At 38.6% G+C, this 25261-nt stretch overlaps 1 protein-coding gene across 7 annotated transcripts in view; it reads right to left on the reverse strand.

The window, feature by feature from the left end:
• TENT4A (terminal nucleotidyltransferase 4A) overlaps nucleotides 1–25261 on the reverse strand; it is a 60307-nt gene that overhangs the window by 24652 nt on the left and 10394 nt on the right. For 5 of the 7 annotated variants that reach the window (XM_057428758.1, XM_057428757.1, XM_057428755.1 and 2 more), the window contains exons 2-8: nucleotides 20285–20408; nucleotides 18720–18766; nucleotides 15516–15636; nucleotides 14410–14517; nucleotides 13585–13713; nucleotides 12362–12575; nucleotides 5772–5898 (exon numbers count right to left, since the gene is read on the reverse strand). In XM_057428758.1, coding sequence (XP_057284741.1) covers nucleotides 5772–5898; nucleotides 12362–12575; nucleotides 13585–13713; nucleotides 14410–14517; nucleotides 15516–15636; nucleotides 18720–18766; nucleotides 20285–20408 — 870 coding nt within the window. The remainder of the gene's footprint in view (nucleotides 1–5771; nucleotides 5899–12361; nucleotides 12576–13584; nucleotides 13714–14409; nucleotides 14518–15515; nucleotides 15637–18719; nucleotides 18767–20284; nucleotides 20409–25261) is intronic. The other 2 variants (XM_057428756.1, XM_057428759.1) reach the window with 2 other exon arrangements.

The following is a 25261-nucleotide window of genomic DNA, read 5'->3' on the forward strand; positions in this document are numbered from 1 at the left end:
TTAAGCTTATTCTGTATTTCACATCATAAAGGTACACTGTACCTGTACTGGAATTTTCATTTGGTTTAGGCATAATGGAAAAGGAGGACATACATCACCTAAATGTATCTGGACTACCTTTATTAGGTCATTTTATAGTAACACTTTTAAAAGGAGGATTAATTCTCCTACTGGTTTAAACATTACTATTTCATGCAACACCAGATAACACACATTCCATGTTTAGTCTTCCAGTTCTAGAGACATGTCAGGATGTTATTACTGAAAAAAGCAATCCAGGATTGTAATATTATTTGGTTCAATATTTGCTTAACTACGTTATAAGTCCAGCAGCTGCAGAAGGGCCTCCCCCTCATGGACAGAATTATTGTCATCCACCGTTCTATTTACACAATGTGGATAAAATGATGCATGTTGGAAAATAAAATCTTGAATTTTACATGCAGATTGTCACCACTCAGCAGCTAAAGATCTGCACTGTAATAAGATAACTCTTTGGAAACCACAGTTCAATAGCAAAGTAGAGCACACTAAGAAAGGAACAAACAAAAAAGAGGACAGTATTTTGTTAATGTATACTCCATGATATAACAGCATTTTAAATACTCAGTGCAGTTCTGGTTTCTCAATCTCAAAAATGGAAGTTAAGCCACAGGAGACAGAATGAAGACAGGATTACAAATACTGCAGAGATCAGCTGTGGCCCTGAAGCTGCAGTTTTGAAGACAGTAATGCCAGTATGGGACTCAAACATAGGCTGGATCTCTTCAGCACCATGACAGAGAAGGAAATCTGAACCAAAAAAATTCATCTGAGAATGCCTTCAGAAAGATTTGAGCTTTTACTCCAAAATCACCTATACATTTTCCAATGATTACCAGCTGTGTTCTTAGAACCAGAAAATGAACATGGAGTGACACAAGTTTTTATGAAGGAGTCTGTCAAGTCTGAAGCTTCTTGGAATATTTTCCCAGAAATAAATCAACAGTTGTACCTTCATACACCAGAAGGAAAATGAATGATATAGAATGGTATTTTTATCAGCCTGGATGACTGATACACCAAAACTGTCTCCTGTCAAATAGGCATAAATGGTGAACCTACTGTTACACCAACAATTACATCAGAGTTAAAACATACAGAACCTGTGTGGAAATCTCTTCTCTCATTAACTGATTTCACAGACAGAGATCCAAGCCCCAGCCTCTCATTTTATCAAAAATGGTAAGAAAGTAATTCTAGAAAAATAAGAGAAATTTGCCAAGTTATAAGCTCAGAAGTTCTAAGGCAGATCTACGCTACATTGCTTGTATGCCAAAATTAGAAACACTCATTAGGAGACATAAGAAACTGAAAGGTAATTAAGGCTATACTGCCATATACTTAATATAGCAGCAACGAAGGAAGTGTGATCAAGTAGATACTGCTCTCAAGTACACCATTTCATATGTATGTGACTCAAGCACATCCACAGGATCAGAGAACAGTGGATTGTTGGTTTTTTAATAAACATGTAAAAATTGTGCTTATATTTTCTTTTTTTTCCAAACTGAAAATGCCTGGGAACAAAAAACCTATTAATCTACCCCACCACTAGTATAAGGAAATTCCACACTTTTGGGTTGTTGTTTTTGGTTGTTTTTTTTTTTTCTGAGCCCAGAATTTCTACAGAAATACAGGACACTCCTACAACTCTTCTTGTTTCGAAGATGTGGTTATCCAGTTAACTGGTTCATAGAATTAGACAGCTCTCCTATGAAGATACCCCTCTAAGTTTTTTCCCTTAATACTACCATAAAGTAAAACCAGGCATAAGCTATTTACATACATCAATTATTTCATAAGAGCTTAGAAGCTCCTCTTTTTACACACTGCAAGCCTTCAGGTCATAGGGACACTTTCTAGATGTCATTACAGCACAACTACAGTGCAAGTAAATCTTATAATAGGCTTAGATTGCTGACATAAGATTCAGTAAAATCAGATACTTAAACCTCCAGCCAGGCTCCAAATGAATGAGTGAACACCAGAGCAGGAATAAAAACCCCATATAGTCTGTGAAAGAACAGTCAGAATAACTGTTCAGTAGGCCTTAACTGAGCTTACAAAATACGCCCCTGGTATTAAAAGGACAATATAATCTAAAAGCAGACTAAGAAGCATGAGCATGACGATAAAAAACACAAACATACCACACCCCTAAAAAAAAAAAAATCTACAACACTAAAACCTTCACCCAGACAAATACTCTGTGCAGAAAAAGCTGATATTGCTGATACCTCTCTAAAGAGACTACATGCATTCTAATGACAGCCACACACCCACCATTCAAGATGTGAAGCAAAAGGAGGACTGTTTCAGACAGCACATTTCTGCTTTCTGTGTCAGCAGATCTAGCAGGAAAATTTAACATTCCCTTTGACACCTCCCCAGCACTGTCTTGGCCAAGCATGGGCAATCCAAACCTAACATACAGACCTGTCAGCAGTCAGATGAGTTGAACTGTACACTAGGAAAAGACCAAACAGCTTTCAAGCACAGAGATGGAAAGCTCACTTTATGTATGACCCAGACTATTGTCTTTTTGAAGATTATCACCTGTAAATGACAACTCCAGTCATGCAGTAGCAAAACCTTGCCAAGGCTGCCTCAGACTCTGGCCTGTGGCATGACAGTCCCTTTCCCTCATTCACCTGCACCACATGTCTGGCACCAACAAGGAGGAACCTGTTACCAATCTGCAACTCTAGGAAACAAAAGCCAGGACTCAAAAGTCAAGTTATAACTGAAAGGACATTTCAAAACAGAACCAATCTTCCATTCCCTGCATCATAGGACATCTTCTGCCTCCCAAATGTGGCTACACTGCTGTTTAGAGATGCAGTCTGAGCACGCTTTTGTATCTGAACTATGTAACAAGCCAACATGTAAGCCAACAGCCTTATCTACAGATATATGTATTAACACCAAAGGATGCATCTTTGTTACATCCAGCTCAGCATAACTTATGGTCATCAAATGGTACAATACCATTCTCTGCATCTTCCCCCAAATGTGAACTTCTAATGCTTCTCTTGCTTCTGATCTGCCTATCAGATGGGAATCTGCTCTAATAAAATCTACTGAACTATTTATCAACCTCTTCTGAGCTGATCTTGAAGGAGAATGGCTGAGATAAGCTAGAGACATAACAGTATTAACGAAATTTCTGTAGCTGTAAGAACTACCTTCAGGACTCAGCTAACTGCTGTTTCCACAAAGACAGAAGACAGCTTTCAAACCCCATTACATTCCAGATATCATATTTGGAAGCTTGAAGGAAGATGCTGGTAAGAGTGATTTGAATCTACCCCTTTACAATTCTGTGGTACTCACTACTACAGAACATGAGCAAGAATAAGGCCTATGCTGAAGGACCAAAATCTGACTCTTTTCTACACTGGGAAAATCAGAATCAACAGCTAGCTAGAAAACCGTAAATTAATTTAGGCTTGTGCTCCTTTGAGTTGGACCAGCCCTGAAAAAGAGAGGCAACAATGATCACCTAGAAAGATTTGAAATCTACTGAGACTGTTATCTACAAAACAGAATTCTGTACACAAAAATTCTGCCTGGAAAGAGCCAATATGAATTCAAACCTACCAGGCAGTCCACAAACAAACCACTCCACTTAGGGGAAAGATAGACCAAATTATGACAGAACTGAATAAACTCGAGACAGCCTGCGGAGTTCAGCCTCCTGCAAGTTCCTAGCCTTTCAAGCGCTCTTTGCTTGGTCTTTGTTGATCCTTTTAGCAGAATGCCATACAGCTAGTCACAGCTTTTAAAGGGAGCCCATTATTTACACTTTAACCTCTCATTAACAAGCCTAGAAAGGGGGAAAAAAAATGGATCAGGACAAAGGGCTTCTGGATGGATAAGGCTACTTAAGTCAGGCCACCAGAAAAGTCTTTATAAAGACCCTGGAACATTCTGCCTAGCAGGTGGAAAAAGGGTCTGAAATACAGCTGGATCACCAAAGCACATGAAATAACGACTGACACTGACCATGGACTGCTGTTGAGGTTCTACAATAAGATTGCTATCAAACAGCTCATCATTCACCTACAAGTCCTTTGGCATTGACAAGACTGATGCTGGGGGAACTACCTGCGCACAGGACTTTGTTGAATGCTGTTCCTCTTGTCACACCACTCCCTTTTGTGGTGAGAGACAGAACAGCAGCCACTGGCATGACGAGTTCCAAGACTTAGACATCACTGGCACAGACAGCCCAGAAGTGGCAGACAGGTCAGATGTACAACACCTTAACACTATTGGCGGGACTTCTTCCTAGGTTTGAAGTTGTGAAAAATTCAAACATTTTCCCTAAATACAGCAAGAAGTGTACATGTCATCAACATGTGCACTTCACATCTGAGGCTTCCATTAAATGCATTTTACAAATATGCTTTTTGATGTCTGTAATAAACACAAGTATCTCACAAGAGGATAACTACATCATTCAGAGAACCACAGAGAAGTTAATGAAGGCCAGGACCCAAGACACAAGCAAAGCTTTAGGAATCCCTAAGTTGTCCTACCTATACTTCTGTACGAAAGAAGTTTCATTCAGTACCAAGAATTGTCATCGAGTACACATTTAACAGATATACCTTTTACCTGTCTTAGAACAGCAGTCTCAAATGTGTGTAACACTATGTATAACTCTATCTCCATCACAGGCACAAGTGCAATTTCAATCTTTGTGAATGCAATATCACAGAAAACTTGGAGATTCATGGGCACTATTAGAATACTGCCAGTTTTAAATCCACAAGTGAAAGACTGAATCCACTTTGTGGTAAACCTACTATAGGAGAACTGTTTTGCCTTCCAACGACATTAACGCCCTGGAAGTTAACAGCTTGACTAGACATTGGAATTGTATCTAGATGGTTTATGTGACTTGTTACATCCATCCCTCCCTGCAATTAGCTGGGGAGCTCAAAGCCACTGGGATTCTAGGGAAGCCTCAGGAAACAGACATCCTCTGATCTAGTCCCAGTTTGTACTGAGAGTTAGTGTACCAGATGCTAGAGCAGATGGAATGCAAATGCAACATGGCTGACACACCTTCGTTTTCTTTCTCCTCCTCCTTTCAAAAAAAGGAAAACTTGCAAATGTTGAGAGCTGAGACAGTACTAGCTGTACAGCATTTCTATGAAAGACATTAAGAACTGCATTAAAAACAGCATGTTTAGAAGTATGCTGCTTTTAATGGCAGTTCTGACATTATGGCCAAACTGAACTGATTCTTCTCAAAGCTTAATTACATATTGAGCCTTTTAAAACAGCTTATGGGAGCATGTATTAAAGAACAAAAGAAACTTCTAACCCTGTCCAGTTTTGTGTCTAAACAAGGAACCTGACCACACACATTTCTTTCTGCCATAGTACAGACATTCATCATTCCAAACATTAAACCAGCAGACCTTCTTTTGAAACACTTTACACAGAATATTTGAAGAAAGACCAATTATCTTCTGGATCCCTTCCACACTAAGAGAACCTCACATTAGACACATCTTGGGTTTTGTCAGCCTGTCTTAATTTCAGTGCTGCACACAGAGGTATTACACCACTCTTACACCACTGGGAAGCCTGAATTCCTGGGCAGATTTCAATACAGCCACAGTTAAAGAATAACAATATTACTTTTATTGATTTAGACCCAAACATTCCTAATTGATTATACAGACAAATGGATATTCAAAAAGTGGACTAATTACCTCTCAGAATCTCTATTTGGATATGATCTTGCAAGTGGTGATACTGCATGGCTAAGAACAATGTAGGCATAATCAAAAACTTGTTTCACTTGCATGGCACCATAAGAACTTCTGCCAACGTCGTTTCCTGAAATAATGTGACAGTCATCAGATCATCTTTTTTTAATATCAGTAACCAGAAAATTATTCATACTTACAGCTCAGAAACCTTAACAATACAGCTTAACTCTGCTTAAACTGGTTAGTCCATCCTACTCACATGAGGAACAACTAAACATGCCTGTCTCAATAAAAGAAGCTAACCTTATGAATGACACTTAATATTATGCATTCAATTTACCACTTTCAAAATACCGGTGTACCAGTGCCTGAAAGAAACAGAAAATACAGACCAGCTTAAAGTTCTTAGAGCTGTCTTTTAAGAGGGAATCTACCAAGTTTAAAGCATCATGTCACACTTACCAGTAGAGTTTCTGCAGGCCAAATTCAGCTTAAAATTCCACTTGTGCAACCACATTATCTTCATATGGCCAGGTATACTTACATCATCAACCCCCACTTAACCTTATCAAAACGAGACTGATAAACCAGCTCATACAGATAATTTAGCTCCACAGGATAAACCAGTTTGTCTAATCTATCACAGAGGACTCCAGAAGTTAGTATGAAATTGTATTTTGATGAAGTTAGTGGCACTTCTTGGTTGCCCCTCTTTAAGCATGAATGACATTTATAGCAGAACTCCTTCCGAATCCAGTGTCATGTGTGAGGAACTGCAGAATTTAACAACATGTCAAAGATTCTGTATCAGTGACAATGTACAAGCATCAGTCTCCCATTTAACACCCAGAAAGACCTTGCTATTTCTAGCAAGAAGAAACATTTGGGGTTTTTTTCTGTAGATATATTTGGCACCAGACACCAAAGGTTCACTGTCACCACTCAATTTAAGAAACAGGAAGAAAACTTCCTTCAAATTGCATGTATAAAATATAGACTAGATCTTGAGTGGGTAGAAAGCTGCTTACAGTAAAAGGTTCCCTTATTCAAGCATCATTTAGAATGATGTTTGAAATGCTGTAAGAACACTGAAAAGGAATGAACCACTGAACATGGTTATTTAAAGCTTGAAAATCAGATCAGAGCCCATGAACAGGGTTTAACGAAAAATCTGCTTTGACAATTGATGAGTAAAAGACAGACTCTATCCTTCACAGGACCAAATCCAATGAGGCTGAATTTGACTTTAGAGGACCCCTTCACTTGCTGAAGTATTTTCTCCACCAAGCCATTATAGATAAATGTATTGAGGTCTGCCATCAAGGGGAAAAATAAAATAGCCTTGGCTATACTGCTTGAAAATACATCTTAGTCCTTCAAGATTCTCCAACAATGATGCCACTTTAAGAGAAAAGCATAATCAAAGAAAACAGACAGGGAAAATCAGAGCATGTGAGGAACACAATTTCCTCAGTCATTTATAAGGTAAAATAAAAAATTATCAGGAAATATTTCCTGTTCACTGAAATAACTATCTTGCCCTGAATGCACTGCTGCAGTATCCAGTGGTTACCAAGCTCAAAATTACAAAAGGCTTTCTAAGTGGCATATTTGCAATTGGACTGTCCTGAAGTAGAAAACAATGTGGGCCTAGGACAGCAAGGAAGAAACACATCGTGGTTAAATTCAGAGCTGCACTACAAAGCAGCAGACAGCTTCACAAACGACTTAGTCCAAAGGCAGCTGAATAGAGACCAATGTATTGCAGGGGCCAAGAAATTAGAACACAAAAATGTTAATGCGACTGGAAAAACAATTATTAATTCAGTACAGATTTTCCAGGGTCAGGACACATTGTTGTGTCCTACAACGCCACCTTTCACATAATGACATGCTAAACATATACACAAGACAGAACTAAATTGAGAAGCAATACAGGTATGGAATATAGAAGTAGTTAAACACGCACAATTGCACCTACCATTGAATTCAAGTCCATCTAAAGTTGGACTCAATGATGTTAAGGTCTTTTTCCAACCTAAATGATTCTATAAATTCACATAACAGGAATTCAAGAATGCATACCCAATCTGGTGCCAAGGCAGCTACATTTGATATGCATCTTGCATGGTGTTAAACCAAAATGAAGACATTGCTGCTACAAACTGGCAGATACTCCTTTCATCAGTTGTTGCCACCTCCACTGTCATGCCAGCAAAAGAAATCATAAGCCTTCCCTAATCCACTTACAGCAAACTCAGGCAGTTTAGTTTAAACCACCAATGAAGTTGTGTATGAGTCTTGACCGAAGCAGGTTTGAGAACAGAGGAAGGATAGCTCACGCCATAGCATGCCTAGGTTCCCGGATTGCCTCATTCTGCACCTGTAATTAGTTCATAAACATATCTGAATAAACATATCTTATTCAATTATATAATCTGCAGAGCTTCTGACTTGCACTGCAGCTGAAAAGCAGGTACAGAAGCCAGAGCTACTACACAGGCTACTGTGAACTGTGCCAGCCATGTCTGTACAAAGCTGCCCCTACCCAATCCAGAAAGCAACAGACTGGAAGAAGCCAGAAGGCCACATAATTGCATTTGCTGCCCTGAATAGATTTTCCTCTGAGAAATCCTTCTAATTAGTAGATCACATCTTACATACCTGAGCATACTTCTTTTGACACAGTCTACAGACCAATTAGTTAAAACACATAACCCAAACGCTCTCATTCTTAAAAAAAAAGAAATAAAATCACTCAGACCTCATTATCCAATACATCAGTAGGTAATGACAGTGTGTGATTTCATGTATAATTCAATCCTCATTCTTTCATACAAAGTCTTCATCCCTAAAGGAGCACGTCTAAGATTTCTATCACTCACTATCAGTATTACCACCCTGTCAGGTAGCCTCTCATTACCTGAAGCAGTTTTAAGAATGTGGCCTGAAAAGGTACAGGTAAAACCATGAGCTAGTATTGAAGCAGATCCCTTTATGTTATTATCTAGTAAATACTTCTTGCAACATTCAGCGTTAAAGGGGCTCTTTCAGACACTAACTTTAATGCATTTGTGCATTTTAATAAATATATTTTATATACACATATTTGTAGGTTCTAATGATAAATACCACATATTCAAAAGCTACAGTGAACAATTTTGGGCAGCCACTAAGGCTAGATCAGATAATCCCAATAGTTGCTGCCAATCTCAAATCTAATTACTTCATGTATTTATGAGCTATCAAAACATAAAGCAAGCAACATGAAGCATAATCAGTGTTGCAAATTAGTCTCTTTTCAAAGAAAAGACATTGAATTTAAGGTTTAGAACTTTTGTGCATGACCATAGTTCAAAATGAAGAACAACCTTTCTCATGAAGGGAGCAGGTGGAACTCCAAGTCATAAACTGCGATTTAGTTACTCTTGCCACTTCCAATCTGAATCAAGATCAAGTTCATTCCTGTTCTGAGCATAAGAAATGACTTAAGGACCTTGATAATGATCTGATTCACCAAGGCTTATTATAAAATAATAAACTTCGCTAACAATCTGCTCAATGAATGCCAAGTTTGTTTTATAACCATAGATTAAAGATATCTCACCTGCAACCAGAGTCATGTGCTCTAAGACATGATACTGCAAGACCAACTCTGCACAAACCTCTTCTAGAATGGTATCATCTAGCCTGCTCCAACATGTTCCTGTGAACATATTTCTGAGTGTCTGGCTTTACAGTTCTCTAAATGAATGCTCTCACTTTTTATACATCAAAGAAAGGATAACTGCCGGGATAAACTGAAATTATGTCAACTAGAAGATGTTTATATAAACTCCCTTCTTTGGATGATGATGAGAGATTTTCCTCTCATTACCCTCTCCTAGGACTCTACTGCAAGACGAAGAACGTTGGGCTATCTATGAAGATCAAGAGATCAAGTATAAACCACCACTTAATTCATCACAAGCTAGATTAGCCTGACATCCCAAATCCGGATTTCAGCACACTTCCCACTTTTAAGCATAGACCCTCAATATATTTATTGAAATATTGGTTCTCAAACCATCCTAATTAGTATTTGAGAATTTCAGAGGAAACTCTACAGCACCCAGGAGAATCTCAGCAAAACCCACTATGACCAAAACAACACAACAGACTGATGCCTGTTCCTTCCAAATCTAGGAACTAACAGAAGGTACTGAGCAGGTAGAATTGAAGTATCATACCCTTCTGATTACATCATTTATCTGTTAGCCAGACATCACCTTTTCACACAAAGAAAATACATTTCCTCCAACTTAAAGAGCTAATCCCATTGAATTTAATCCTGTTCCCTAAAAGAATATCTAAAGCTATTCTTACGAGTTATACCTTTCAGCATCCTACTACTGAACTAGTACATACACTCACAGAGGGAATTTTACACTACTTGGATAATCTCGAGACATTGATTTTTTTATTTTCAACCCTATACTTTTTGGCTGATGCCTGGATTAAGGAGTCACCTTTCAAAGTCTTCTTCCAAGCAGCTGCGATGAGGGTAAAGAAGGACAGCAAAAAAAGATTTAAAACTTATGCGTACAGTGCAAAAAGGTTTGAAGGGAAAAAAATTACAGAATCTTATGCAGACTTTAATAAAGAACTATCTGTGTCCACTCTTTATCAAAATACTTGTTCCCACCTCCTGGCACTGACCCTTACGACACTGAGTGGGTCTGACCACAAGCTAATAAAGTAGAGATGACTACTTGTCATCTGTGCAAAGACCTAAAGCAACAGAAAAGTTTTTTGTACTGGGACACAAGCAGTAATAGAAGTAAACTAATTAGCAGAATTCTAGACATTATCTCCATACACTTGACAGGTACTTTTAGATACTATAGGAATATGCGATTTAAGTCTAGATCTGAGGAGGCTGTATTCCTCTGATTCAAAGAGCCATCCTGTATGTTCTATGTAATTTTCCTCTTAGTTCCATAAGGCAAGTTCTGAAGCTCTGTGGTAGCTGCCAGAAAATATCCCTACAGGACACAGTAGTCAAATAACATCAAACTATTGTCAGCTTTCATTTCCCTTGCCAAAACTTCCTATCCTGTAAAAATTACATTATCTCAGCCCATATAACCTCATCTAAAATTTAACTCTTACCAGCTCTTTGATAGACACATGTCTTCTAAACTATAGTTCTTTACTTCTGCAAGATTTATACTACAATTAGTTCAGAGCCCATACCGGATTTATAACTTTTTTTTCTTCTCTGAAGAGTCAAAGAGAAGTAAAAATTCCAAAGCACTATTAGCGGTGATTAAAACATTGTGCAGCATATGTAATTTCTTCTCTTTTACTCCTCAGCAGATAGGAAGGAACAGAACTGGAGGACAGTAAATGTTTCTGACTATAAAGAAATGCAGCTCATGCTGCTGTTCACATGGATCTGCTGGCAAGCTACTGAAGGAAATCTCAATAACACAGTGAAAGTTCTACAAACGCTGTCTCATGCCTGGCCAAATGAAAGAGTCATGATGGGACACAAACACATGGCTAAAAACATATCAGAGATGTGGTTAGGCAAATGAGTAGATTAGCTTGAAACCTGTTCTACAGAACTATGAGCATTCAGCCTACTGAATATTTATAGAAAGGTGCCAGACTTCAGCTCCTGATCCATGGTATTTGCTTTAAAAGTGCTGTACATAAGCAGTCTACCCACAAGATGTGACAGTATGGAGTTTGAGTGCCAATTACATTCTAGAAATACTGATGCTGAAGTCCAAATTAACTGAAAATTGACTTGTTAAAAAGCTGTTTTGGAATTTCAGTTACTTGTGACAGTCTAAATAGAATCAAAACTGAGTACTATAACATTGGACTTTTTTTTTCAGGAGGTCAGCCAAAGTTAATCTTGATTACTTTGAAGATTATCAAATGAAAACCAGATCTTAAAGAAAAAAAAATTAAGTTACTTTCAAAAGTACATGCTAATATAACTGGCATTCCCTGAAGGTCCCTGTGCAGCACAGAAGTCAGTTATGCAAGCCACTCTTCACACCAACACCATAGTAAAGCTGGTCCCTTGCTACACATTCATGGATATACACACGTTTCAGTGCAGTCTTTACTGCACCACACTGCAGGACACATACCTCATCTGGGGCATTCCTTTCCCATATGTTATAATATATTTGAGGTATGGCACCACAGACTGTGGGCAGAAAAAGCTACACCCTCCATTCTCATTCTCTCATAAAGAATAACAAAGTTGTTCCTACTAGCAAACCCTCTTTTAGGATTTCCTGAACATCTTTCTTTCACTACCCCTCAGAACTACTTAGAGAATCTTATTATACACTCAACAGTCCTGCATTTCCAATGCATTATGTAGCTGCACTGTTTGAATGCAATCCAATTTATTCAGGCAATGCATCTTGGGAGACTTCAGGTCCTTATTTCTTAGCCCATCTTCACAATTGTACCTTGACATCAGCATCAGTCTCTTCTCTGTGCAGCACACTTTAGAGACTTTAACACAAGCTGAGAGAGCACAAGTTGAGCCAAAGCTCCAGAATATTGCAAGTGTACAATCTTACCAGGCAGGAGAGGATCTTCAATACATAGCATGGATGGTCTGTATCCATTAGTCATGACTTTCATTATTTCTTCTTTGGCAATATAGGCACCTCCATTTTTTATTCTAATACCAGTTTTCAAGTAGTTAAAATTCCTTCCATAGAGTTCAAAAAATTCTATCAGAAGCATTCCAAGGTTTTCATCAGCTCTTCTGGCATCAATTCTTGGATGCAGCTGTGACAGAGCAGTTGTTAATTATTAAAAATTAATGCTTTTCAGACCACAACACAGTGCAATAAAAAGCTCTCATTTAAACAGCTGAGTATAAATGCTTTACACAAGCCCGAATTGAGTCATTCTTCACCTACTTAAACTACCAAGAGGGGGCAGCACTTCAGTAGCACCCGGAAGACAAAGAACTCCTTCCCTCCTCTTCCAGCTTTCTGAGGCTTAGTAAGTTCTTTTCCCTAAGCCAAAAGCAATAAAGTACTGCAAACTACATTACAGCTTAATTAGTAACAGAGTAATGCCTGCTTCTTCCCAGAAAACCCATCGCCAATGTTTTCAAAAGTAGTGGGGGGCTCTATTTACCCTAACTAAAATACAATTTTTACTTCAACCTCCCCATATTATATATGGTAAGTAAAAATTATAGTAATATTTCAATTAATCATTAACAGCAGCAAAATATGGAGGTTTTTCCATTATCACAGCATGAGAGATACTAACATCGTACCTCATCATACACAAATTTTACCATCACAAAAATATACTAGAAGATGCTATAACTCATTAGCTATTTCATTAGTTTCCTACAATATTTGTCAGTATGTCAAAACCAAACCAACATGTAATTAAAAACAACTTTACTTATTTCAGAATTTTAATAAACACTGAAATCAACTACTCTATCAGTCTAAGAAGCAACTTAAACTGCACCCTGGCAGACTTACAAAACACCAGTAATGATTCAGGCACTGGAATAGGCTGCCCAGGACAGCAGCATAATCCAAATCACAGGCCCTGATATAAAAAGCAATGCACAGTCTCTGCTTTTTTGCAAGGCTCCTGCTGGTGCTTCAGTTCACTTCTGTAGTCCATAGGAGCTGCCAATGAACAAATACCTAGAACCGTAACAGTAAAGCTGTGCATTGCTAGGGGAGTCTAAAGAACCAGCACCATAACAGGACATAAGTACATACACCAAAATATTTTAAAGAACACAAACAAGGAACAGACTTACCTGCAGGAAACTAATTGCCATTAAAATTAGGCTGTAAGAGCTAATTCCACCTGTAAAAACTTCATTCAAGTCCCTCTGAAGGAGGAACTGTTTTAATACTAAAATCAAGTAAGGCAGCAAAGAATATTTCTGCAAAGCAAAGTAAGTCTTATCAGTGACAGTGTCAACTTTCTGAAACAAAGAACAAACTACACAATCTCAACACAATAAGAATCTTCTAATACAAAAATGTTATTCAGTGGTGTGCTATAAAGTGTTTCCACTGGAAGAACTGAAACATGCCTTTTTTTAGTCTACAAACAGAAGGCTAACTTCAACTCTTATTTGATCAAACAGCTTACGTATCAGATCAGTACCCACCCCCAAACAGGAAGACTTTCACATCCTCCTTTGAATGCCAGTGTCACTCGTTGTAGTCAAAGCTTTCTATCTAAACCATACTGTTACTGCAGAGCATGAAAAGTAAACTTGATTTTAAGTAGGTAACTGCAGAAGAATTGATTTTAAGTATGTAACTACAGAAGAATAATCAAGCATCACAAATTCAAGGTAAACAAAATTTCAGACTTGTAAAGTTTAGTACCTATCTGCAGATCTAACCATGACTGCATAGTCCCTTCAGTGCACAGGTTTATCCACACAAACACCTAGCACTCGAAGGCAACACTAAACAGACACCAGCAGAAAATCAATTAAAATATCCATGTTAAATTAAGTGTTTATAGTCTTCAGTAATCAACTTTAGTCTAAGCCATATCGAGAAAGGTTAGCTGAGCATCTAGCACAACCCTGCAAGTAGTATAACATTCATTACACGGCTGATACCTTCATGTATTCCTTAATAAATCGAGCTGCCTTCACACCAGTTTCTACATTAAAACTGATGTCAACTTTCACTTCTGTCTCCTGGTCAGTAAGTTTTATTATTGGTACCTGAAAAGATTAAAATAAGGTTTTATGAATACCCAGAATGCAATACTGGTGCTGTTCTCCAGCTTATTTACTTAAGACACGAGGATACTATCAGTTCAAATGAATACAACTATCAAGCTAAAAATAATACGGTTTTGAGAAAAGATAATAATCCATTTGCTGAAAAGCAAATGCTTCTTAGTGAGGTGATTAAAAACACAGGCGTATAGGTTCACATTAACTTCTCATCACTCATGTACTTTCCTGTAATTATTACATATCTGTCTCCATAGCTGCAATGTCAGTGTTTTGTAGGACAACTAAATTTATTTAATGACTCACTGTTGTTAATAGGAGACATTCTACACTCATAACCTGTGGAAACTGCATTCATCTGACCCAACACTGCACCATTCACTTGCTAAACTGATAGAAGACTACCCAAGCAGAAAAAAATAAAGCACTGTCTCTTGGTTTGTCAAGCTGCACTGGTTCACTGCAGAGTCAAACCAAAGCCAAACTGGATAAAAGCAAAGCAGGAATAGCAATACTTCCTCTTTTGGCAGCAATGAATTATTATGGAACTACCAGTACTGTAGTTCAGTCTCAGTCTCACATCATCTCCACCTTGAGTACAGTTATCCCACAAAATTATCTTCAGTCATAGCCTAAACATCAGCTGATAATATCTATTTTAAATCTGAAATGGAAACAAAAAAACAAAAAACAAGCAAAAAAAACCCACAAAAAAAACCAAAACCCCAAAACAAACAACCAAAAGAAAACAAAAGCAGCATAGCACCATTTCACAACAACTGCAGAGGTACAGCCTTCCAGCAAATACAGTACACTGCATGGTACTGTTAAGCACAAATTCTACCAAAATCTTGCACAGACAGAGCAAAACATTGTACTTAAGGCAATATAAGTTGCTTCATGAATTAAGAACACTATTTATCACCAACATCTTAAGGGGTCTGAAAACTCTTCAGTTCAGTATTCCAAAGACTATCACTTACCGTAGCTTTATCAAGTACTTTAATGGAATATGGCTCAGCCACATTGTGTTTTCTTAGTGCTTGCTCCAGCAGCTGTAAAGGTGGCCGTTCCCATTTTCCAAAAACAACTAGATCAATATCACTAGACAAAAGGAACACAACATGAGATCCATTCAGTCTAAAACATAATAATCCGCAAAAAAAAAAAAAAGCACTTTATGCCTTGCAAGTCCTCCAGCGTGACCATTTTGCAACTTTTAACCTAGATTCCCAATAAAATGCTTGTAGGAATGCTAAAGAGATGGCCTAATGTGCTTTAAGACCCAAAGCAGTATTCTAGTTTCTTGCTTCCAGTTCTCTGCCGAGTTCTTTATCCTCCTCTTCCTTTTACCTTTTCTCCTCCTTCCCCTCTGACTTCCACACCCCAATCCTTCCCTCATGTCCCAGTGTTGACAGGCAAAATAATAATCCAAACAATTTTAGTGATTGTTATTCATAAAAGTGGAATGTCCAGTGATTTCCTAAGCAAAATTTTAAATGATATAAAGACAACATAATCTTTAAGACACAGCTTAGGTTCGAATTTGAGATCCTCAAGGCAGTGAAAAGAGCCTGCAGCAAGCTCACTGCCCTGGACTTCAAAAGAGCAGACTTTGGCCTCTTCAGGAACCTGCTTAGTAAGGTTCCATGGGATATAGCCCTAGAGGGCAGGGGGGCCCAAGACTCTTGGTTGATATTCAAGGATCACCTGCTAGAAGCTGAGGAGAGTTGCATCCCAACTAGAAGGAAGGGCAGCAGGAGGGCCAGGAGACCTCCTTGGATGGATAAGGAGCTCCTGAGGAAAATTCAAATTGAAAAAGAGGCTTATAAAAAGTAGAAGCAAGGACAGGTGTCATGGGAAGAGTACAGGGATGTTGTCTGGGAAGCTAGGGACCAGGTTAGCAAAGCTAAGGCCCAGTTAGAATTAAACTTGGCAAGGGATATTAAGGATAACAGGAAGAGATTCTACAGGTACACAGCAAATAAAAAACACACTAGGGAGAATGTAGGCCCCCTCAGGAAGCTCTCGGGAGAACTAGATACACAGGATTTGGAGAAGGCTGAGGTTCTTAATGACTTCTTTGCCTCGGTCTTCACTGGCAAAGGCTCTGACCAAACCACCCAAGTCTTGGAAGGCAGATGCAGGGACTGTGAGAATGAAGACCTTGGGCCCACTGTAGGATAGGAACTGGTTAGAGACCATCTTAAAAATCTGAACATGCACAAGTCCATGGGACCTGATGAAATCCATCCATGGGTCCGGAAGGAGCTGGCAAATGAAGTTGCTAAGCCACTGGCCATCATATTTGAGAAATCATGGCAGTCAGGTGAAGTTCCCAATGACTGGAAAAAGGGAAATATAACCCCCATTTTCAAGAAGGGGAAAATGGATGACCCGGGGAATTACAGACCAGTCAGTCTCACCTCTGTGCCTGGCAAAATCTTGGAGCAGATTCTCCTGGAAGGCATGCTAAGGCACATGAAAATCAACAAGGTGCTTGGTGACAGCCAGCATGGCTTCACTAAGGGGAAATCCTGCCTGACCCATCTGGTGGCCTTCTATGATGGGGCTATGGAACTGATGGGACAGGGGTAGAGCAGTTGATGTCATCTACCCAGACTTGTGTAAAGCGTTTGACACTGTCCCACATGACATCCTTGTCTCTAAATTGGAGAGACATCAACTTGAGAGGTGAACCACTCAGCGGATAAGAACTGGCTGGACGGCCGCACACAAAGAGTTGTGGTCAATGGCTCAATGTCCGGCTGGAGACCAGTAACGAGTGGTGTCCCTCAGGGATCAGTGTTGGGACTGGTCTTGTTCAATATCTCTGTTGCTGACATGGACAGTGGGACTGAGTGCGCCCTCAGGAAGTTTGCTGATGACACCAAGCTGTGTGGTTCGGTTGATACGCTGGAGGGAAGGAATGCCATCCAGAGGGACCTTGACACGCTTGTGAGGTGGGCTGATGCCAACCTCATGAAGTTTAACCATGCCAAGTGCAAGGTCCTACACCTGGGTCGGAGCAATCCCAGGCACAGCTACAGGCTGGGCAGAGAAGAGATTCAGAGCAGCCCTGCGGAGAAGGATTTGGGGTTGTTGGTTGATGAGAAAATGAACACAAGCAGGCAGTGTGCGCTCGCAGCCCAGAAAACCAACCATATCCTGGGCTGCATCAAAAGGAGCGTGACCAGCAGGTCAAAGGAGGTGATCCTGCGCCTCTACTCTGCTCTTGTGAGAACTCACTTGGGAGTATTGTGTGCAGTTCTGGTGTCCTCAACATAAAAAGGACATGAAACTGTTGGAACAAGTCCAGAGGAGGGCCATGAGGATGATCAGGGGACTGGAGCACCTCCCATATGAAGACAGGCTGAGAAAATTGGGGCTGTTCAGCCTGGAGAAGAGAAGGCTGCATGGACCTCATAGCAGCCTTCCAGTATCTGAAGGGGGCCTATAGGGATGCTGGGGAGGGACACTTCATTAGGGACTGTAGTGACAGGACAAGGGGTAACGGGTTAAAACTTAAACAGGGGAAGTTTAGATTGGATATAAGGAAGAAATTTTTTACTGTTAGGGTGGTGAGGCACTGGAATGAGTTGCCCAGGGAGGTTTAAGACCAGGTTGGACGAAGCCTTGGGTGACATGGTTTAGTGTGAGGTGTCCCTGCCCATGGCAGGGGGGTTGGAACTGGATGATCTTAAGGTCCTTTCCAACCCTAACTATTCTATGATTCTATACACCCACCTATTGAACCACTAAGTGATACAAAACACTGAATTAAGACATTTTAGAAATTTTGTTCTCAAAAATATGGGAAAACAGCTGTGATGACTCTTGTAACTTTGCACACTAACTCTGTGGTGACAGTCAGTAATTCACCTTATTTAACACAATCTTTACATAGGGAACACTGAACATTCAATTTCACTATCTTGAAAACAAAGACTAACCCCAGACACAAGGAAGTAAAGGTAATTCACCTAAGAGTCAGTAAGTATCTAGAGAAGTACAATGATATACCAAACACTTGAAATTCTAAGTTAAAAAACTCTTCCCCTTGTAACATGGGACATTAGGTAAAAAAATTTACTGCAAGTTTGACAGGTTTACACATTCCAGTTTGAATTCTCCTTTGAAATTTACCATTATTCTAAATGACAATCTTTATATAAAGTATTACTTACCTGGTTGGAAGATAAAGCCCTGTACTAAAGCTGCCAAATATCTGGACCTGAAAAAAAACCCACAGCAGTGAAATAACTTGTAATTATGAATGCTCACTTCATTTCACTTTCACAAGACAAAGATTCTTCTGGACTCGTTAAGGATACAGCCCAGCAAAAACTTATTGAACTTTACTACATACTGTGTGAAACCTGCAGAAATACACTTTCTCTTATAGATGCAACTTTAGAGGATTGATTTTTAACATGAAATGACTACCAATCCTGCTAGCAGCAGAGTACAGTCTTTTGAAACAACTTTTTGCTATTTATTTCCATTTTGATGTCAGTATAGGCTGCTACAAATTTCCTTCCCCCACACTTCCTTCTTTCCTCATAGGGCAGCTTTACTGAAATTGGAAGAGTGCAAGGGAAACATTTTTTCCAAATTTTTAGGTTTCAAAACACCAAATGCATCTAAAACATACGATTCAGATAAACAGGAATACTGCAGATTTTACTGCAAGGACGGTTATGAAATTGTGGCAAGTGTCTGTGTGTGGAAAAGAAAGCACGCTGATGGGACATTCATGGCCCACATCAAATGCTTTGGTATGCTTCTAATGGGGAGAACTGAGACATTCTTCTCCCTCCGCTACAGCAGAGCACGATTTACAAGTTCACTTCTTTGAAATTACCTATGAAAAGGTTGGGCAACACCAGCCCATTTCAGTGTTTATCTCTGTTCCCACAAGCTAGAAAAATGTTATCACTAAGGAAAAATCACAGATAAAGATGCAGCAGAGAAGCTTTTCTGTATCTTTAGCTCAGCACTGTGGCCACAGCCCTCACTTTTCATCACTGAAGGCTATAAAATCACAATTTTTCTGTGATTTTTTTCTGAAGGCTATAAAATCCCAATGTTTCTGCTGCTTCACAACATTACTATCTGGTAATCAGAAAGGTGATGCTATAGATACACTTTACACTACTTCCATATGGTTTTTGTCTAGGAGAAACTTACTGTTTAGGCAATAAAGGGCTTGAAAATACAGCAACTTCAGCTGCAATGTAGCTCAGGAAGTCAAGTTCACACTAAAGCAGAGTTAAAGTAATTTACTGAATGTCAAATTTATGACGAGTACCAAAAAAAATAAAAATCTGAGTGTTTTAACCATTTTCTTGTAAAATATTTATATTTACAAATATCCAGAGCCAGGACTCCTTACAGAAACAGATACATAGGTAGGCAGTTTAATATTAAGTTATACAGTGACAATCAATTTAATAAGCTTTTACTTTAAAAAATGCACTTCTTAAAGTGGAAATTTCTTCACATCTGTGGCTCTCAAAATGAAAAATAAAATTATCAGTAGCCTTCATTAACCTTACATCTAGGTTTTAAATTTCCTCCATTTTTTTAAATGAACTGCAAAGTACTGCAAGAGCTGTGATACTAAGTCAACTGCCTTAAGTTTGAAGTCTTATCTGTTCAATTCTAAACCACAGAAAGATAATAGCAAGGTTAAGTGAACAGGGCTCTATAATTTACCAGAGAAGCAAATCACCACTTAAATTACACTCACATCAGCTGTCGGCCAAAGATCTTTGATGACAGTTTCTATCCTTTTCACCACTTCTCTTCTCATAGCTGCTTCTTCAGGACGAGGGGACATGAAGTCATAGAAGTCAATTATTTCTTCGTGTAGTCTAAAGGAGAAAGTAGTATCAGTTATAATGACAAGTTAGCTATCGCAGTAAACTGCAACAAAAACAAACTATAGGCATTATTTAGTATCATCATTTAACCAAAACATGCAGTACTTTCAAGGAATATGAAAGCCTAAGTGATGTGGCATTCACATAGGTAATTGGAGGGTTTGGGATCTGGGATTTGGGACAGGTGTATTCATACTTGATTTTTATGGCAGCACCTCACAGCAACCTAAGCAATACCTACACACCAGCCCTCATCACTTTACCTAAATACCAAAGATGTCAAAAGCCACAGGATGCAAACACTAGTAGACATTTACTGACCTTCTTAGTGGCTCAACAGTGAAGGTCATATTCAATTCCCGATTCCCAAAGATTACTTTCTTAAAAAAAAAGAATAAAACAAAACAACAACAAAAAAAAAAACAAAGCATAGTCTTAAAAACTATACAATGATCCAAATGTGAAGCAGCACAAGAACCATTAAAATCTTCAAGTGGGTTTATTTTCAGGGGTTATTACTCCTGTGTATGTGGAAGTTTACACAGACTTGCAAACAGGCCACAGGCACTGAGTTTTTGTAGAGGGTGATAAAAGGGGGACATTTGAGTGTTCCCTGATGCAAAAATACCCACTTCAACAGACAGGGATTCCTTTGACCACTCAAGCCCTTTGTTAGTAATTCATTCATATAGGAAGCGACCTTCCAACTGATCTACTCAAAGTGTAGAAGTATTAAATGTATCCTCAAGTGGAAAGTACATTAATACCAGTGTTACATGAGGAGTTCTGATACTGGGTTCTTATACACTTGTTAAGTCCACTTATTTCCCATATCCTTGTACCTTAGAACACTCGCTGGCAAATCTGAAAGATCAATTTGAATTTTCAGGTGAATATCACGTTTGTTTTCAATGAAAAAGCATCAAGCCATGCCAAATATTCAAGAAACATACAAATTCAATATTGCAGTGAAATACAAATACTGTCCTAAAATAAAAATATCAGGTCAATCCTTAGTTAACATGCTTGGCCTTTCAATGGAAATTTTTATACATCCCTAGTAGAACTCCTAACTCTTCCCCTGAAACTTTTGCAACTCATTTTACTAGAGAATTCTCACTATAACAGATACCCTCCAACAGATCAGGTGTCCAATTTTTAAGTGTCAGGATTCCTTTCCATACACAAATAGATTTTAACAGCTAAGCACAACGATATTTCTAAAAAGCATATATACTTAAAATTACTGTTTGCCCTTTCTCTTACCTTAAACTGGGGCTGGATCCACAAGAGAACTTTTAACTACACAGCAGACTTGTCAACTAAGCATGTCACTTCATTGATAATCTATTTGATTTCAAACCTTCAGAGGAAGACAGAAAATACAAACCAAGATGCTCCTATTTTTTGTTTCTAAGAAGTATGCTTTGGGGATTTTTCCCCTTTCCAAGATGACAAGACCAGTGAAAGGAATACCTGAATGCACGCAACAGCAATGGAGCCATTGTCCTGCTTATAAAAATCAGCAGTAGCTGAAAGCAGGAAAAGACAAAGCAGTTATCCAATTCCCTTGCAGCAATCCTTCCAAGCCTCCAGCAATTTCATGTGGCATATTTTAAAGGTGGATCCCACCCATAATGTATATTAGCTCAAAGAACTCATCTTCCGTTGATTTTTCAATGTCTTTTTAGACCATTTATGCTTTTGTAATTCATGGCATTCTATGACAATTTAAATACGCATCAGAACTAAGAAGTACTTTAACTGTTGCTGGTTAATGATTTTATCTGATGTTCTTTTTCTTGAGGGAAAGAAAGTTATTGGCAGCTCATCTCCAAGCATAACACTTCTCAGGCTCCCGATTCATATCCACTTGCCTCTATCCACTAGCTCTTTTTCAAGTTAGCAATCCTCATCTGTCTCTCTCTCTATACACAGGAGAAAGTCCGAAGTCTGATCACTGCCGACCTTCTTCAGCTTTTCTGTTGCACCATGTTCTCTGACAGGTGGCCAGAAATGCACAGAGTCAATACAGCATTACACCATTCAGTCCACTTGCTTTCACTTCACTGTCCATATCTTTGCAAAGATTGCTACTAATGACTAATTTAAGGATATCTGTGCATACAGCTGGCTCTTTCAAAGAAACCATTATCAAAGAGCTTCAAGGTGTTTTCTGAACAATAGCCACAAACATAAAGCCCACCCACTGGGTATATTCAGTCTGAATTACTTTCCTTCAGATTCACGATTCCGTATTTACTAGAATTTAATTTTCCCAGCAATTTTATAACCTAATGAACAACAAACTCCCACTGTGACTGTCTGCAGTCAGCTCCAGCTATTATCCTTTCTATCCTTTTCTCATTCGTTTCTTTCCTCCAGGTATTTATGAATATATCAGGCAACAGACTCTTGACAAATTCCACTGGTAACACTTCCCTATTATAAAGTATTTTATTCTTTCCTTTGGTTACTCTAAGCAGTTAACCCATAAGCCCAGCAAACCTGTGACTGTTCAATTTGTACCAAGTCCTCAAAAAAGACACATTCTTCCTGAATCAACCCCATCCAAGCACTCTAGGAGACACAGACATTCCTGAAAATAAATGCATTTACAGTAGCCACCCCATATTAAGGAAGGAGGAGATAGAAGGGATCTCAGTTTCCCTGTGCACTGCAGCCTCCACCATACAGTCTTTCAAAAGCAGCCCCTAGTGTGTCAGCAAGGTCAGAAATATAGCAAGCACACAAGCACTCTCACTGCCATGCCCCACTAAGCTTCTGTTCAGATGATTAACACTGCGGCAATTCTCAATCATGTTATGAAAGACTCAAAAAAAGACCACCCACCAACTAGTCTGCATTTCCTTCCCTGATCTACTTCTTAACAAGTCAACTTCGTATTTCCTACCTTGCACTGGCAAGGCAGCACTTCATTTAATATTTCAGTTTGCACGGGATAACAGCACAAAAGCTAGATAATCAAAACTCATTTAAAATTCAAACCATACACTGTGGCTTCACAGTTAAATTCATCTGGAATTCTTCAGTGTATGCCACCATACAGAGCTGTACAACAGCTTTCTTTCCGCTGATGGACTTAAACACTCCTTACTGAAATTTAAAAAGACAGTTCCCTGGAGTCAATGAAAGTTCTAGGGAGAAGTCTCAAGCCCTTCTCTGACAAAAAGCAATGCAATTAGTTCACTTAGTTTTTACTACATGATCTAACTTCTCCTGGGTGCCCTTTCATGTCTTTGTATGAGCCCTAGAGACTTGCATGTTTCTTGCTTTCAATGTGAAAGGTTTTCAGGTTTTAACACACTTGGCAAACCTCAAATCCTCTGTCTTAACGGACTTCTATTTTGCTTGCTTTCTCCAGTTTTTCTAATTTGACAGCTTCTACATCTCAGAGAATATCATCTTCCTGGACTACGTCCATAAGACAATCAATGCTATCTTCACAGTCAGCACATGACAACATGACCATCTTTAATATATCCTCTTCAAGCACTTCATTCTTTAGGCTACCTCCTCAAGAACCTTCTGAAAACCTGAAATGCTTTTTAAAAATGTACTGTTACTGTAGTTTACATTTTCATAAACACCTCTGCTCAGACAAGGTTACTGAAACACAGTCACAAAAAAGGCAGCTCTGATATACATAAAACAAGGTGCTCTATACTGCTCAGAACTCATCTTAGAGTAACTTCTCTACTAACTGAAGGAATAATAATTTGCTGTCTGAAAAAAAAAAAAAAAAAAAAAAAAAAAGATCACTACATGATATTCGCCCAGCCAATACAGGAACAGTTTTTAGTTAAGTATTTTGCCCACATAACCTCTATGATCTTCATAAGCACTTGCTTCTTTGGACTATGACTAATCATTAGGAACAGAATTTTTATTTGCAGCACATGATGTACATGTGGATGTACGCAACACCTTAACTCTTTGTTTAAAAAAAATATAACTTCTTTCAACATATAGCACAGGTCAATTTTCTCAGCCTCCTTCTGACTGTTAAAGAATTTGGGCTGTCAACAGCACCCCAGCACCTACCTATCTTCTATCACATTTTATGCCTATTATGCTACTTGCCTAGCAAAACCAGGCATTTTAATGGTGTTTTTCACATGGCAGTTTCACTATACTTACAGAAACACTTGGAGATACAACTGTCCTTTTAACACAAGGTGGAAAAGTTTAGAACACAAGGATGCAGAAGAGAGGCTACTAATATTTGCTATGTTATTCAGCTTGCCAATTTTAACAGCCTGAAGGAACCTGTTGTTCACTTTATACTATTACTAGAAAGCACAGCAAACATTTGCTGCTTACAGGCTGAACTATGCAAGAGAATTGACACCTTCTGTTTACCAAAAAGTTCATCCCTTTTACTGTTTCAGGAAAGGCAAACACACTTTCAGTCTTCAGGTTAAAATAATACTCAGGAGACAGTCTCAAATTTTTGTAATGCCTTTCCTTAAAGACACATTTCTAGGAAAGAGGATCATCTACTCTCATCATTTAGTGGATCTGTAACTATTACCATATATAACATTGACTTGTTACTTCAAGGGCTAACTTAAATGCAGCGAAATGAAATTATCAAACAGCATCAACTAGGTGAATGAAAAGCTGTAGAAATTTTAATCTCTTAAACTAGCATCCTGTTTCTTTTCTTAATCACATCTACACTACTAAGCACATTTATTCTGAAGGAACATACTGAAGAATGCATCATTTACATGGAACAACTTACTCTTTTTAAAAACATTCTAGTAAGTAAAGAATATGATTAAAATAAAAAGACTAGACTAGAATAGAATATGTTTCTG

Source organism: Pezoporus wallicus, unplaced genomic scaffold (assembly GCF_028554395.1).
Source record: "Pezoporus wallicus isolate ANWC-B61680 ecotype Strahan unplaced genomic scaffold, APGP_CSIRO_Pwel_v1 contig_6658, whole genome shotgun sequence".
Classification (NCBI taxonomy): domain Eukaryota; kingdom Metazoa; phylum Chordata; class Aves; order Psittaciformes; family Psittacidae; genus Pezoporus; species Pezoporus wallicus.